Below are 18032 nucleotides of genomic sequence, written 5' to 3' on the forward strand. Positions count from 1 at the left end.
ATCTTGTTAAGGAACACCAGGTGGACGATCAACTCTTCATTTGCTTCACCAGAGCAAAGAAAGGAAAGGCTGTGCAGAAAAGAACCATCTCAAGATGGATCGTACTCTGTGTTAAAATCTACTTCGCACTGGCCAACAAACAACACCCTGAGGGCTCACATGCTCATCCCACCAAAGCCAAGGCTGCTACCACAGCATTGGCTCACAAAGTTCCTGTCCTGGACATTCTTGAAGCTGCGACGTGGGCATCTGCACGCTTTCACCAAGCTCTACTGCCTGAACAGTTCAGGTCCTAGGTGACAGGCACTTTGCCAGTTCGGTTCTCCACAACATTCTGTTCGCAGACCCCATCCTGGAGAGGTATTGCTTGGATATATCCATTCTAAGGTAAGGAATCTGCGGCTAGAAGTCTCTATCAGATGAAAGAGTCACGTACTTTTGGCAATGCCTAATCTAGTAGAGACTATCTAGCCGCAGATTCTAAGCCACCCATCCTCCCTGCACTGCCAACTGATTTTTCCTCATAGGGTGATCCATATGAGGTCTTTAGTGTCTGTATACTGGTACCTCTGCATTGTTCGTGGCTCTGCGCCTCTGGCTTGCAAATGTCACTAAAAGTACCCTGGCGTCAGCATGCCTGGGTGACACCTATATATGCACCACACACATCACTTCCGGCGTGGAAGCTGCCGAGCCGGTTGATGCCACCTACCGGCGTGCAGAGCTATTGCTCAAAACGTTTCCTGATCCTGTCTGACACCTGGGGAATGTTCTAAGGTAAGGAATCTGCAACTAGATAGTCCCTTCTAGAAAAGGTGTTACCAAAGGTAAGTAACTTGTTCTTTAACCCCTTCGCTGTGGGGCTTATTCACCTGCTGTGCGGGGGGAAGGGGGGCCGCGCGCTGCGCCGCTGTGCTTGTGACGAGCTCGGCTCGTCGCGCTGCACGGTGGCGCTGTGCCCACGCCCGTTTTTCGAACGTTCAGCGCGTGCGGGCGTTGCGGCGATTATGACACGCTCAGCTCGTCATGAGCACAGCGCAACCGTGCCTCATGACGAGCTGAGCTGAACTGAGCTCGTCATGAGCACGGAAAGTGTTAATTACCACATTGTGTGCTTTTCATGAGTTTCCTGGTGCACTGCTGCTCGCATTGCTACTGCTAATTGTAATCTACTTCTTTTTGTATCTTCATTTTGGGTAACAGCATCATGATTTCTTTAATGTTAGTGGAAGCACGCTAATATCTGGGGGAGAAAAACAGTATGTTAGTTTGGGAAGTGTCATGGCAGCACTTGCCCCTGACCCTTTACACAAATCTGAAGTCATTGGGTACATAGCTATCATTTATCAGCATTACTGCATACAAATTAAGCTATTAGGAAAATCTTATTGAGTAAGAAATAATTAATTTTAATCATCTTAATAGTTATATTTTATGTTTTTCTTCATTTCTTTATCACTGATCTGACATTTTTTTTCCAGAGGAAAATCATTGTGCCCATCTATTCCACTTACGACAGTGCTTGAAAGAGAGATGCAAACTCGACCTCCACCACCAATCCCTCATTTCAGACAAACTACAGATCGGTATGTAGTTACTTACCAAGAGTTTACTTTGAAATGTTTGATTGAGGAAACCTATCTTTGTTTGTTTTGGAAGAATTTCTCAAATTAAATTAAAATGTGTTCATTTGCTTTCAGTATTGTAGAGGAAAGCACATTGGGTATTTCCTGACAAGCTCAGCATCACTCGAGGCACCTGCAAGACAGCAGTAGCTAATCAATTCTCCTTTATGTTGATGAGTCTTTGGTAATGATGTGTCAATCTCGGGGAAGATCTAAAATTACATTTTAGGTCTCCACTACCCATCTGAAGTCTATCCCTGTCATTTTCAATATGTGTAAAGTAAATACACACACTTGTACTCGGCTTCACCTCCTTGTGTGAGTGGTTAAGTAGTAAGACCTATGCTGCTTAATTGTTTGCAACTGATCAACTGATGCCACAAACCTCTTAAACACCATGTGGAAATATATATGTTTAAAACTATATGTTCTTATTCAAGTACTGTGTACATAAATTCTTAATTGCGTTTTAAAATAAAGGTCAAGACTCTCTTAGCTACTTGGTGAAATTACAGAATATTTAGAATGGACTAACGTGCAGAGTAATGCTTTTACTCCATCACTATTTTGATAAAGCCACTGATAGTCATAAATAAAGTATACCTACTGTTTTATGAATGTGTTTAATTGGGCGTATTTCTTGCCTCAAGTGACTTTCATTGTTGCTAAGATTAAGGCTCACTCTAAAGGTAGTATAAACAAATCAAATCATTACATAGATGAACAAAACTTGAAGGCCTGCGTTTGAACATCTTTGAGGGTTCTAAAGGGACTCTTTCATATACATTGTTATGGAAATGTAAAGTGAAGAGACTAACCCATTGTCGATTAAAGCCCTGAGATCAAGGTCAACACTTTCACCCCAGAAATAAGCATGATTTCCAAAGAATATTAGTAGCCTAAATCTTATTGAACGTTTGCAACCCAATTGTCAGAGGTCAAGTTTCTGAATATTAGTGTAAAGTTTCAGACTCAACCAGTGGCATTTGAACTCCTAGGGAATCCGGCAATAGAAAAAGTGTTTGGCAGTCAGTGGAGTGTCATTGGCATACATGTGTTCTCCCTTCTGAAATCTTTTAATGACGAATGGCAGTGACCTCATGTAAGAGATTAGAGAGGGCACAAAATCATAGGGGTTTTCTGCGGCCAAGTTGTTTTGAGGGGAATTAGACCCTGTAAGAAAGTGGATCTTTATATACTGCACCAAAGTAAAGTACAGTATGCAAGGAGTCTACAGTCCCCAGAGGTATGGCAGAGGTTAAAGTTAAATATAACCTTACTCTCAAAAGTGGTTGCTTGGTCAAGCAGTATCAGTGGACAGTGTAAATCATTTGTTGTATACACTCAGTCAGCAAATGGTCTCATACACTCAAGAACTGAACTCTAGGCCAGTTGTTTTGTATATAAAAATATATTGTTGTTTATTTTAGAACCACAAGTAGGTATCATAAACACTTTCTCAGAATGAGTTGTTGCAATTGAATACCTTCAAATAGCAATAGACGTTTAAATGCAATTGATACAGTTGCGCCCGTCCGCGCCTGGACCGGGCCCAGGGCCATGACCCCTACACAAAATGAGACCGGTCCAGGGATGATAAGGTACTCTAGCAATGAGCTGCTTACACTCAGGACCAAACCTTGCTGTCCCACATTGATGATGCTGAAGGAAGTTAAACAATTCCTGTTCTGTCAGCTAACTTTTGAATTTACACACAGCAGAAGGCTGAGTAAATTTCAGACCCACCCTGTTAGGATAAAAGACAAAATTATTAAGGCTGGGCTAATCAACTCTCGGTCCTTAGTCAAGCACAATAAGAAATGGCCGGATTGATAGAAACGCAAAATCTTGATCTTGTCTTCATTACAGAGACTTGGGCTGATGACGCCTAGAACTCCTTCCTGAAGGCTATTCAATAACTAGAGCGGACAGGAAAGGGAAACTAGGGGGGGGGGGGCTAAGGGATGAGGGCTAAGGGATCGGACCAGGGCAGTAATCCAGATTGCGAGAGCGTATTCTTCCAGATTAACGTCACAAATAATTACACGTTTAAAGGCCTTTTTATGTACAGACCGCCTAGGGCTAAAACACCATTGCTACAAATGCTTAGCCCCTTTCTGGAATGCAGTCTGAAGGGCTCAGACTTTACTGTTCTGGGCGATTTCAACGTGCACCTAGAGAAGAGTTTAGACATAGGCACGGTAACATTGACCGATGCACTGTCCAACCTAGCCATGGAGCAGATTGTAAAGCATAATACCCATGCGCAGGGCACACTCTCGATGGGATTTTTACCTCCTAATAATAACAAGATATTAGAAATCCTGCCTGTTCCCTGGCCAGATCATAAGGTAATAACATTTACCATAAACGTAAAAAAAATGTGGCCGCCTCTGCCCCGCCACCTAGGTGCGCCACATACCTTGATTGGTCAAAGACAAATGCCCGGCTCTCACTGTCTATTCCTGAGCTGGAGTCCGACAGTAACGTAACCGCCAATCAAATCTCGAGCTGGATAAAATCAGCCATTAAATTAGTAGTACCTATAAAGAAAGTCACCTCCAGGAGAAAAACCCCTTCTCAACCGTGGTTCACGGACTCACTAAAGATGCAAAAGCAAAATGGCAGAAGGATGGAAAAGAAATGGAGGACTAACTATAATCAACGGCTGAAAGGACGAATATAAAACATCCTTGGCTATCTACAAAAAATTTATATTAGAAGAAAAAAGCAAATATTTTATACGGAAAATAAACTAGGCCAAAAATTCTAGTAAGGAACTCTTTACAACGGTGAAAAAACTAACACAAATTGATAGTAACAAGCAGATAGTAATTAGTACGGAATTATGCAATATTTTGGGCCAATTTATGTTGATAAAGTTACCTGTCTATGAGTTGTACAAATTGACAGACAAGAATATTCCCACACCGCCAAACACAGAACTTAAAGAGAAACTGTTCCCAGTAACATATAACTCCTCATTTCACTTCTTGCCACCATCAGTGGAATAGATCCTTCAGGTGGTAATGACAACTAAATCCGGGGGTCTAAGGAACCCTTACCCACCGAAGGTGATGCATCTATTTCCTGAGCTGTTGAGCGAGCAACTAGGACTGTTATTTACAGAAATAGTTAAATCTGGCCACAGGGGGGCGTGGCCAAGCAGCATGGCCGACAGGACGTGAGCTCCTTCGGCTCCCGGCCGGCCAGCTAAGTAATCCTGCACAGCATCTGATCCTGGGGGACTCGGACCAAGCAAAAGGGGTAAAAGAGTCCCGGCGACCTAGGGGCACACCCGCTTCCGGAGTTCGCCCACCCGGTGGACGGTGGGCGGCGGTGGCAACCTGGGCTGCGAGACGACGGGCCCAGAATCACGAGAGGCCGCTGCTGAGGCCTATGATGACGTGGCGAGGGCGGCCTGCGAACTGAGAGCCCCTCGCGGCCGGACTTGGGGGTAGCGGGACGGCAGGGGAGGTGCCCGCTGCCATCGGGGACCTCCCATGAGGTGTGGAGCTCCCGTGGCCTTTCCGGAAGATGGACCACGAGACCGAGGTGGCGGCCTGCATCGAGGCGGCGGAGGTGACCCACGCTCCCGGCACCCATCGGGGCTGAGCCAACAGTGCGGGGTTGCGGCAAGGGAGGCGCCCACTGCCATCGGGGGCCTCCCGTGAAGTATGGTGCTCCTGCGGTCCGTCCGGCCCTGTGATGGCGGGCGGCGAACCCGAGGCGGCAGACAGATTCGTAGAGGCGGGGGCTGCCCGAGCTCCCGGACTCCTTTAGGTCTAGCCCAACAGTGCGGCGACTGAAGCCAGGGAGGCGCCCACTGCCATCCGGGGGCCTCCCGTGCGGTGTGGAGCTCTAAAGGCTTGTAAGGGACACGTAAGGTGCGGGAGGCGAGGCCGGGGCAGCAGCCTTCATGAGTGCAGCCGGAGCCACCTGGATCTTTGTCCCCTTGGAAACCGGCCCTGACTCTAAATATCCGGGGAGGCGCTCGCTGCCATCGGGGGGCCCCCCAGGCAGAGAGGACCTCCTGTGGACCGCCAGGACCCGGTGGATGACAGCTGAGGTAGCGGGCCTGGCCGGGACTGCGGCTTACACCGGCGGGGCGGAGGCGCCCCCTGCTCTGGGTGCTCTTTGAGGCCGGCCCTAACAGGGACAGCGGGTCAACGGGGGAGGCACCCACTGCCATCGGGGGTGCCTTCCAAGAAGTCAGAAGTTCCAGCGGCCCGTCAGGGTCCTGCAGGTCCCTGCCTGGGGAGCCAGGCGAGGCCGGGACTGAGGCCTGCACTGGCGGACTGAAGAACCGGAGCCAGGCCACGGAGCGAGAAGTCTCGGAGGACGACTGCGATAGCCCTGAAGGGGTTGGAACCTCCTCCTGCTCCTGGATTGTACGCTCAGCACATGTGGGGAAGCGGTGGGAGCCGTGGGGCTTGAGGAGCGGTGTGGGCCCACTCGGTGGGGGAGAGGACATTGATACCCCTCTACTACGCTGCTGCCCTGGTTGGGCGACGAGGGGTGAGTGGGGACATTTGGAGCTGCCCTGGGGATCTGGATGGTCTGCGGACCTGGCGCAGTGCCCATTCTCCTTGAGGCTCCGCCGCGGCTGCGCTGGTCCGGCCTCTGTGGAACCTTGAGGTGCGGTGATCGGGTTCCAAGGGACTCCTTCTATGCGAGCCGGGAATTTCGAGGATGAGTGAGTGGGAGCTGGTGTTGTAGCTAGCCGCAGCAGTGCGCAGCCAGAGAGACAGTTGCGGACTCTGCACATCTCCACGGACCTCTGAGAGGGGGCTGCTTGGGGGCGCGTCTGCTGCTTCGACGCCCGGGGGGTCCCTTTAGGCTCCTGCAATGCGTAAGGACAAGATACCCCGCGCCTCTCAGCCAAACATCTTAACGCAGTACACCACCCAGCGGCACCCTTCACAGCGTATTACACGTCAATCGGGACAGGAGGGAGAGAGTGAGGTCCCCGACGAGCCCTCCCGGGCGGAGCTGCTGAGGCAATACAGGGGTCCCACTCCGCCTTGGAAAGGCAAATCGAAACAGAGTCCATAGATGTGAACCTTCTGAGGACGGACCTGCGAAAAGTAGCGGATAAGGTCTCAACTGCGGAGGGGTATATCGTCCAGCTGCAGGGAGAGGTGGCGTCCCTCAAAAAAACGGTCTTGCAGCTTGCCGCCTTGACTGGGGCGCTGGAGCGTAGGGTGGAAGATTCTGAAGGGAGGGCACACCGCAGTAACAGCGGAGCGCTTTCTGGAACACTGGATCCGTACAACACTCTGCCCCACGGGACTGTCTGATGTATTTGTAATTGAGCGCGCCCATAGAGCGTTGGTCCCGCCGCCGAGGCCGGGCGCCCGGCTGCGAGCCCTCATCGCTAAGATCCTGAATTACCAGGACAGGTGACTGCATCCTGAAAGTGGCTAGGGAAACGGCGAACCTCACTTTTGAAAACGCCAAAGTGTCCATATACCCGGATTACACCTACCAAGTACAGGAACAGCGGAAATCCTTCCTGGCAGTCCAGCAGAAACTTCGGGAGCTACACCTGCAGTACATGCTTCTTTACCCTGCTGAGCTTAAGGTCATATCCCAGGGAAAGGCACATTTCTTTGAAACCCCTGAGGAGGTATGGGAGTGGCTGGAGATCAGAGGGGATGCCCTCCCGCCGGGTGAACGGGGGGAGCCAGAAGTACATGGGGGACACGACAAACGAGGAGACGCAATAACAGGTGCAGGCGTTCGTCAGACACTGCTGAACGCGAGGAGAGGCGGCGTGACACGGTAGGAGACAATGGGGCCCTCCACCTGGAGTTGTCTGAGTCCGAGGGCCTTCCGGCGCCTCTGGTAGATTCCCCTCAGGATGAGATACTGGTCCCAGACACTCTGCAGCCTACCACGGACACTCTCCTGCCTACCACCGACACGATCCCTGAAACGACGGGGGATTCACTTGCTGTATCTGTGGCCCAGTCCTGAAGGACATATCTGGTTGTACCTGCAACGTGAATGTTGGCTGGCTTGCCTGAACTCACTCACGATGGAGAGAGTGTTTTCGAAATACTTGGATTGAAGGGAAGGTGCTGTTCCTGGGGGGGTGGGAACTCTGAGAGTTGTGTATGTTTCACCTTTGAAGGTCCGAGTCCCATGTTAACGTCGAGTTAGCTGGTCGCGTCGGGAGCTGGGTGGGGGGAGGGGAGTCTTCTTTTTCATCTGTTGGGTGGTTCAGCCCTGTTGGGCATATGGGGTGGCTGCGCACGTCCTGGCACCAGCAGGGGAAGGGCATATCAGCATGTTTTGTTGTTGCAAGTGTATTGCTCGTGGGAGGGGGGTGGTTTGGGTTTTGGGATGGATTGTTCAGGGAAAATGTTGCAGACATCGTATGTATCACAGTTTGGGCACGGGGTCAGGGTGGCACCAGGGGTAGAGTTTTATGGCTGAGTGGGCCACGTCATCAGACATGGGGTATAAGTTTTTAAGTTGGAATGTGATGGGGCTAGGCACATGCACTAAGAGATATAGGGTCCTGTCCTTCCTTCGCAGGCATGGAGTTTCCATTGAGTGCCTCCAGGAGACTCACCTCGCTGACGATGGTGCCCAAAAATTGAGGAAAAAGTGGCGGGGTCAGGTGTTCCACTCTTCATTTTCCACATACGCCAGGGGAGTCCTGATATGGGTGGCACCCGGGGTCCTGTTTGCTATCCAATATGTGGAGGCGGACATACATGGAAGATACCTGCTCCTCCGGGCGAAACTGGATGGCAGGGATGTTACCATACTAAATTCATACGCACCCAACATAGATGACCCTGGTTTTTTCCAGACCCTGCAGGAGGTCCTGATCCCCGACCTGGAGGCACTGGTGCTTTGCTTTGGAGATTTTAACTGTGTCCTTGATCCCGTTCTGGATAGATCTCCGCCCGAGCTGGCACAAAACCACGTTTGACAGCGAAGCTTAGGGAGGTCATGGGGAATATAGGGGCTCTAGATGTTGGGCGCCTGAGAATCCCGACACAGAAAGTGTACACCTGCTTTTCCCCCCACTCACAACACGCATAGACGCTTGGACAGGATACTAGTGGCGAATGCAGAGTCAAATATGTCCTTTAAGGTTACCCTTCAGGCCCGCTTCTTATCTGACCACTCCCTGGTGGCGTGCGTGTTGACTTGGGGGGGGGGGGCTCCGGTTTCCCGCCCCCGGACTTGGAGGTTGACGTCAGATATCCTTCATGACCAAGTGGGGAGGGGGCATATAGAGACTGCTCTTAACGAACGACTACATAGACCTCAATTGGGGGGGGGACTTACTTTAGCCACTAGGTGGGCTGCCCTGAAGGCGGTGCTCAGAGGAGCGTGCATGGGCCTCACTTATGGGGTTCGGAGACAGCTCCACCAGGACTTGCAGGCGGCGGATGATAGTCTTTTAAACTTGCAAACCTCAACGAACCCTGATTCCTTACAGCGGGAGGAGGAGCAGACTGCTCGGTCTCGCGTTCATGACATCCTAGACCGACTTGAAAAAACACCCTTGGCCAATATTGGCAGCGTCTTCACAGAGAGGGCGATAAATCGGGCCGCCTGCTGGCCTGGATCCTTCGGTGGGAGCAGACCCCGAAGCAGATAGTGGCCCTGCGGGAGCCTACAGGTGGTATGGTCCACTCAGAAGTGGGCATCCTTCGAGTTCTCAAGTCTCACTTACAGCTGGTATATGCCGCGGACCCTGCTGTCACCGAGAACTCTTATCTTCCTTACCTTCAGGGGTTGACCCTGCAGTCCCTTCCCAAGGCGGCGCAGGACGAGCTAGGTGAAACCCTGACCCTGAGTGAGGTGCGTGCGGCAATGGGCCACTTGCCGCGGGCTAAGTCCCCGGGGAGTGATGGCTTCCCTCCTGAATTTTATCAAGCATTTGAGGGTACACTTTCCCATCTCCTCTTGCAAGTATTTCTTAAGGTGTTCGAACGCGAGACTCTCCCACTGAGTGTGACTCCAAAGGGGAAATCTGTATGATCAGGGGAGGGGTGTGGCGCCGCGGCCAGGGCGACTGACGCTGGAATCTGGGGATCAGGTTTCGATCCCCGGGTCCGGCGGCAGGTTAGCCCAGCACCATGCGACTCTGGGCAATAGCTTGCTTAATCTTCCCGACGGCCCCCAGCGCCTAGAGACCCTAACGGGTGATTGTGCGCTATACAAATGTGGATATGCATTATGATCCTGAAACTGGGGGGAGATAAGCATGACCCTTCGGCGTATCGCCCAATCACAATGATCAACACAGACGTGAAGATCTTGACCAAGCTATTAGCCACGCGTCTGGCGCCGCATATGACCCACCTGGTCCATGCGGACCAGTGCGGGTTTATCCCAGGATGCAACACGGCCATGAACCTGCGGCGGTTGAATCACATTATGCATGAGGTTCATGGCAGGGAGGAGCAGTTGGTACTGGTGTCGGTCGACCTCGCTAAAGCGTTTGATACAGTAGATTGGGTTATCTACTAGAGTTCCTCCAGGCGGTAAGGCTAGGCCACAACTTTTGTCACCTGGCCCCGTTAATACGTTCCCTCCGTAGGTTTAATGTCACCGCATTTAACTACGCGGACGACATTCAACTAGTTTTTTCCATTGATTCCTCTGATGAATCAATTACTACCTTCCAAAACACGCTCTGCTTTATCAGTAGTTGGATGAGCTCAAACCATCTGAAGCTCAACCCCGACAAGACCGAGCTGGTTCTTGTCGGGGGACCCTCCAATCCCTGGCAACCTTCCTTCTGGCCTGCTAGCCTGGGCAGTCCTCCCTGTCCTGCCAACTCAGCCAAAAGCCTGGGAGTCGTCATTAGTAATGACCTCTCTATGACGCCCCAGATAAGCGCAGTAGTGTCCTCTTGCCATTTCCAACTCAGGAAAATTTGTAAAATCTCCCGCCTACTCACTACTGAAGCCCTTACTCTGGCTCTGCTTGCGTTAGTCTTGTCTAGACTTGACTACGCAAACATACTGTACGTAGGCATTCCTGAGTATCAACTTAAGAGACTTCAGCTGATCCAAAATCAGGCCGCCCGTCTGATTTTTCACCAACCTAGAGATCAACATGTTCGCCCTCTCTTAAAAAGCCTCCATTGGCTACCGGTATCTGCCCGATGTAAATTCAAGCTTGGCTGTACTATTTTTAAATCTCTTGCTGGCCACAGTCCCCTTTTCATCTCTTCCCTTCTTCACCCGTATGTTCCCTCTCGCAATCTTAGGTCATCTCAGTTGGCCTTGTTATCTGTTCCCAGGTTTAAGAGGAAGAAGCATGGCGGCCTCAGGTTTTCATTTCTAGCTCTGTTTTTTTGGAACTCCCTCCCTCTTCCCCTCAGGCTGTCCTCCCCTTATCCCAGGTTCAGATCCCTCCTCAAAACCTTCCTTTTTACTGAGTCTTACCTTTAGCAGTCTAATTCCTACGTTTCTCCCCTTGCTCCCTCAGCACAAGCGCCAAGAAACCTAATGGTGTTAGTCGCGCTCTACAAATTTGTTTAACATAACATAACATAACATATGGCCCCTCGCACCAGGGTTCGACTTGGAGCGGCACAAACGGAGGAGTGGCAACTGGGGCGCGGTACACGCCAGGGGTGTCCCCTCTCACCGCTCCTGTTTGCCCTGGCCATAGAGCCCTTTGCTGTCCGAGTCTGTACGGAAATGGCACAGTGGGGCATTACGGTGGGAGACACATGCAGTGTCATCTCCTTATATGCGGATGACGCCTTGTTTTATTTGACAGCTCCACGGGAGGCACTGCAGATATTGCTGCACCTAGTAATGTATGGGAGTGTTCCTCACAGTGGTGTGGAGCACTTAGTGTTTCTTAAAATACCCCTCAGACACCAAAAGGACCCTTGGTGTCATGCTTCATCATAGGGGTCTTCGCACCCCTCTACGGGATGAGGCGTGCTGCGACCTACGACTACGCGGGAGCACTTATAATGGACTATGTATGGTGCATGTGAGGGTTTTATATGTGAGTGAGTGGTGGGATGAGTAAAAAGTACAAAAGTACCTGGCTCGTAGGACTCTGAAAAAATGTATTAGGTCCCCGGACTGGTGCTGTTAAAAGAAGTGGAGTGCGAGGTGTTAAATGTAGTGATTATGTACATCACCTCATGTGTGCGTCGACATGTTTCGCAGACAATGCTCCTTCTTCAGGACGGGGTGCACAACTTCCCCACCTTACTCACGTTTCACTACACAGAGAGTAATGTGTATTTACAAAAAAGTGAACAATTATAATATGTCTATAATCTATAGGTTGCAATGTACCTACAGCGGTAATGCTCAAGAAAATGCGAATTGCAGTATCTGAGGAAAAATATGAGGAAAAAACATTTGGTAAACCTCAAGAAGACATTATTATTCAGGTGCAGTCACCTAGAAAAAATGTTGTGGGGGGGTCAAACTGTCTGTGAAGGTTTAACCCTGTAAAAAAGATATAAATACAGGACATACAAACAGTAAACAGAAAACACACACTCTATTTCAGCGGTGGCGAAATGTGCAGAGGAGAAAGAAATAGGTATTAGGCATACTTGTCTTTATAAGTTTTTAAACATCATGAGCCTCCTGAACGTCTGGGGTGGTAATTGCCAATCTGCAATCTAAAAATAATTGCAGTAGTAAACATCGCGGTTTACTTACTTCCAGTTTGTAGTTTGTTAAATCACTCAGTGTCATACTCACAAACTCAGTGGGAGTTCTGATCCATGTTGCCCCATACGCGGCTCCGCTGGAATGGAGATGGAGGCCTTCACGTCCTCTATTTATACTCCCTCATCGTGGTTAAGTGGCTGTTTTATTGCCAATAAAGAGAGGCTGCCCGGATGTAATCGAATGCCCTTATAAGTATTTGGGGAATCTCACTGTCCCGTTGGTAGTGTGTGTGGAGGGAGCATGCGTGTAGCTTAAATTGCTCCGCGCATGCGCCAAGGTAAAGCGCTTTCCGGACTTGTTTGAGTGCATGCCTAAGAACTTAGCGCTATGGTTGTTTGAGGTCTAAATGTTGAGACGTTTCTTACTTGCGGTACAGCGAAAAACAGTGTACAAAGGTACGGCGAATCCTGTGCCTTTATTTTCTCATACCAAAGTGAATATCTCTAGTATTCGAACAAGGGAAATCTTGCAAGATGTCTATTATAATGGCGAGGTGAGTAGTATTAGCCCTAGTTCATTTTCCAATATAATTTCAAGAGAGATCTCCTTAAGTTTATAGTGGGCAGGTATCTGGCTGAGGGATGTATAGTTTTTCTGATATTCACTCTTGGTTATCATGTTAGTTGGCCCCACGGTATATCATCATTTAGGCCATTTACATGCGTACCCAGACAGAACACCCAGCGCCGTTCTTTTTGAAAAAGGTCTTCCTCTGTCTGTAATTGTTCAATTACAGTCCATTGTTAGTCATTGACACAATGTTGGGCATTTAGGTAGTGATTGGCCATCTTGGTTGTTGTCTTTTTGCAGCGCACGTTGCTCTTGTGCTCGTTCATACAGGTTTTCACAGCCCTAGTGGTCATGCCCACGTACTCTAGACCACAAGGACAGGTGATGAGATAGACAAAATTTTTACTGTTGCAGTTGGTCATTTTTCTCTGTTCCCAACAGGTCCCGTTGCTGAATGTTAATTTTTTACTCTTACGTGTCAAGTGGCAGCTGCTGCAATTTCCACAAGGGAATTGGCCATGGACCCCAGTAATGGACACAGTGTATTCTTGTGTTTTGCGGGGGCGTGTATGAACCAATATGTCCCTCAAATTCCTGCTTTATCTGTGTGCAAACATGGGTTTCTCCAAATCCAGGTTGCCACGTGTCAGAATTCCCCAGTGTCTGTTTACTATTTTGGAGACATCATTGGAAATGGTGTTGTACGTTGACACATATAGGTCGTCTTTTTCCAATGTCTTGTGGTATCTTATCTTCAAGTAAGGCTTCTCTACTGTTGTTTTGAGCCCTTTTCATAGCTGAGTTGATTATCCTTTCAGGGTATTGTCTTAGTTTTAGTTTGTTTTTCAGATCCATGGCTTGTGTTTTATTCTCAGCTACTTCCGTGCAGTTGCGTCGAAGACGCAAAAATTGTCCATAAAGTAGATTCTCCCTTAGTTGGCGGGGATGGAAGCTGTCAAACCTGAGCAGACAGTTCCTTGCTGTCGGTTTGAAGTGAGTGGTGGTTTTCAGCACTCCATCCTCAGGGTATATGTTTAGATCTAAAAACACTAGTGACTTGTTCGATACTGAGCTGGTAAATTTCAAAAAGGTATTCTGAACGTTCAGCCAATTCACAAAGTCAGTCACTGATTGTAGATCTCCTAGCCAGACGACAAAGATGTCGTCTATGTACCTTTTCCAGACACTTATGTTTTGTCTGAAGGGATTGTGTGCATTCAGAATCTTGTTGGTCTCCAGATGGTGTACGTAGAGACCAGCTAGACTTGGGGCAAAAGTACTGCCCATGCTGGTCCCATGGCTCTGTAGGTATATGGCAGATTTATACTGAAAGAAGTTTTTTTGAAGGGATTAGGAGATACATTCCAATACCAAACCTCTGGGTGTTTGGTAATGCCATGGGGTTGTAAATAGTATCTCTTCAATGATGGAAAGTGTCTCATGGGGCAAACTCGTGTACAAACTCTCTACATCTAAACTGAGCAGTAGTTGAGTAGTTGGATCACCCCATGGCATTACCAAACACCCAGAGGTTTGGTATTGGAATGTATCTCCTTAGCTATTCAAAAAAACTTCTTCCAGTATAAATCTGCCATATACCTACAGAGCCATGGGACCAGCATGGGCATTACTATTTCCCTAAGTCTAGCTGGTCTCTACGTACACCATCTGGAGACCAAAAAGATTCTGAATGCACACAATTCCTTCAGACAAAACATAAGTGTCTGGAAAAGGTACATAGACGACATCTTTGTTGTCTGGCTAGGAGACCTACAATCAGTGACTGACTTTGTGAATTGGCTGAACTTTCAGAATACCTTTTTGAAATTTACCAGCTCAGTATCGAACAAGTCACTAGTGTTTTTAGATCTAAACATATACCCGGAGGATGGAGTGCTGAAAACCACCACTCACTTCAAACCGACATCAAGGAACTGTCTGCTCAGGTTTGACAGCTTCCATCCCCGCCACCTAAGGGAGAATCTACCTTATGGACAATTTTTGCGTCTTCGATGCAACTGCATGGAAGTAGCTGAGTATAAAATACAAGCCTTGGATCTGAAAAACAAACTAAAACTAAGACAATACCCTGAAAGGATAATCAACTCCGCCATGAAAAGGGCTCAAAACAACAATAGAGAAGCCTTACTGAAGATAAGATACCACAAGACATTGGAAAAAGACGACCTATGTGTGTCACAACGTACACCATTTCCAATGAAGTCTCCAAAATAGTAAACAGACACTGGGGAATTCTGACTTGTGGCAACCTGGATTTGGAGAAACCCATGTTTGCACACAGACGAAGCAGGAATTTGAGGGACATATTGGTCCATACACGCCCCCGCAAAACACTAGAATACACTGTGTCCATTACTGGGGTCCATGGCCATTTCCCTTGTGGAAATTGCAGCAGCTGCCACTTGACACGTAAGAGTAAAGAATTAACATTCAGCAACGGGACCTGTTGGGAACAGAGAAAAATGACCAACTGCAGCAGTAAAAATGTTGTCTATCTCATCACCTGTCCTTGTGGTCTAGAGTACGTGGGCATGATCACTAGGGCTGTAAAAACCTGTATGAACGAGCATAAGAGCAACGTGCGCTGCGAAAAGACAACAACCAAGATGGCCACTCACTACCTAAATGCCCACAGACCTACAATGGACTGTAATTGAACAATTACAGACAGAGGAAGATCTTTTTCAAAAAGAACAGCGCTGGGTGTTCTGTCTGGGGACGCATGTAAATGGCCTAAATGATGATATACCGTGGGGCCAACTAACATGATAACCAAGAGTGAATATCAGAAAAACTATACATCCCTCAGCACTGTCCCTCAGCCAGATACCTGCCCACTATAAACTTAAGGAGATCTCTCTTGAAATTATATTGGAAAATGAACTAGGGCTAATACTACCCACCTCGCCATTATAATAGACATCTTGCAAGATTTCCCTTGTTCGAATACTAGAGATATTCACTTTGGTATGAGAAAATAAAGGCACAGGATTCGCCGTGCCTTTGTACTCTGTTTGTCGCTGTACCGCAAGTAAGAAACGTCTCAACATTTAGACCTCAAACAACCATAGCGCTAAGTTCTTAGGCATGCGCTCAAACAAGTCCGGGAAGCGTTTTACCTTGGCGCATGCGCGGAGCAATTTAAGCTACACGCATGCTCCCTCCACACACACTACCAACGGGACCGTGAGATTACCCAAATACTTATAAGGGCATTCGATTACATCCGGGCACTCTCTCTTTATTGCCAATTAAACAACCACTTAACCACGATGAGGGAGTATAAATAGAGGACGCAAAGGCCTCCATCTCCATTCCAGCGGAGCCACGTATGGGGCAACATGGATCAGAACTCCCACTGAGTTCGTGAGTATGACACTGAGTGATTTAACAAACTACAAACTGGAAGTAAGTAAACCGCGATGTTTACTACTGCAATTATTTTTAGATTGCAGATTGGCAATAACCACCCCAGATGTTCAGGAGGCTCATGATGCTTATAACATTATAAAGACAAGTATGCCTAATACCTATTTCTTTCTCCTCTGCACATTTCGCCACCACTGAAATAGAGTGTGTGTTTTCTGTTTACTGTTTGTGAGGTACTGGGTTTTTAAGAACCGGCACAGAACCGGTAACCCAGCGGTGTCAGGGAATACACACCCAGAGACCTCGGGTTCTTCCTGATCCAGACCACAGAAACTCAGAGTCTTCTAGGTGAAGTCAAAGATTAGTTTATTGGCTGCAACCAAGGTAACAAGTGTCCTAGAAGTACAACATATGGAAGTATATTCTCAGGAGACTGCTCTCTTTTACAAAGTCAGGCTTCTCTTCTTATACACAATTTTAGGCTTCAGGCAAAACATTCTTGGTTGTAAAGTAAATCGTTAACATATTTCTAATACAAAGAAAAAGCAGAGTCATGATGACATGTCCATATTTCACTTCGTGCTGCCTACAACAAATCATTTGGCAAGGCCCAACATTTCATCAGATATCACTGGACCCCTAATAAAAACGGGCACCTCCCCACCATAAAGTAAGTGAAGCAAAAGAGTGGAGATAGATGTGAGCGAGATATGGCAGGTATGCACACTGAAATGGTTTTATGGTTTGTTGAGCCTAGATGCTATCTTGCTCGGCCACTGGGAGGGGAACTGACTTAACGAGTTCGGCCTGGGGCAATGGTTCCAACCTGCACAGGTCATGGAAAAGTCGATTAAGGAGTATATGTCCTTGTGGGATTGAATTCAACTGGGTTAAGGCCTATGTAAAGGGCAACACATAAATGGAAGCCAAGAGTTTAGAACGCAAATGACGATTTCGGGGTGAAATCGCCACTTGAATGTGCTGAAAATATATGTACATGATGTACTCGTCATTCTCGGTCTTTTGATACCAAATTCGTCATGTTCCGACGAAGTTTTAGTTCTCGAGTCCAGAACGATAACACGGACCCAGATTTCCAGAACCACAATCCCTCCTTTTGCCCTTACATAGGCAATTAATCTATCCTCATGTTAGTCTGAGTCCAGGTCTATATTCCTAAAGTCATTGAGATGTTGCTGTAACATCATTCTAGTACTTAGTTCATCTTTTGACACAGGCTTCCTTACACATGATGTAACACAGAGGCCACAAATTGCAGGAGCACACAGTATGCACAGACAGAACAGGAAAAGAATGGCTAAGACCATCCCAATGACCATTAGAATTTTCCATCCCCAGGCAGATATCAGTTCCCAGAACCATCCCATTAACGACCAATCTCCTTTATCCACATGAATAGATTCGGAGATCTTATGTAGTTTGGAGATGGCCCTGTACACTGTTGGAGCATTATCTGGGATGAAAATGCAACAACTAGACTGGATCAATTTGCATACTCCACCTCGGTCTGCAAGTATAACATCCAAAGCGACCCGGTTCTGAAGGGTCATAAGTCGATCCGACTGGAGCTCAGCGGTTAAGTTACTAAGGGCACCAGCAGTTTCAGTCATGGTGGACTCAACTACCCTTGTTAATTGCCTTATGTTTCTGCTGTTAGCCATGGATCCCCAGAACGGCAGAAAACCCTTTGCAAAGTCCCCAAATTCTTGACCTGCAGTGTCTTCTTTACTCAAGACGCCTCTAACTACCCTTGTCCGGTGGTAATCCACCGCTGCTGTGTAGGTGGGAGGTATCTGAAAGA

General features: G+C 48.1%; 1 protein-coding gene across 1 annotated transcript in view; it reads left to right on the forward strand.

Annotated features, from left to right (window-relative positions):
• Window positions 1-18032, forward strand: part of NFX1 (nuclear transcription factor, X-box binding 1) — a 1119153-nt gene that overhangs the window by 1060231 nt on the left and 40890 nt on the right. The window contains exon 23 of the mRNA XM_078687738.1: window positions 1482-1586. Coding sequence (XP_078543864.1) covers window positions 1482-1586 — 105 coding nt within the window. The remainder of the gene's footprint in view (window positions 1-1481; window positions 1587-18032) is intronic.

The sequence above is a fragment of the Lissotriton helveticus genome, chromosome 4_1, assembly GCF_964261635.1.
Source record: "Lissotriton helveticus chromosome 4_1, aLisHel1.1, whole genome shotgun sequence".
Taxonomy (NCBI): Eukaryota; Metazoa; Chordata; class Amphibia; order Caudata; family Salamandridae; genus Lissotriton; species Lissotriton helveticus.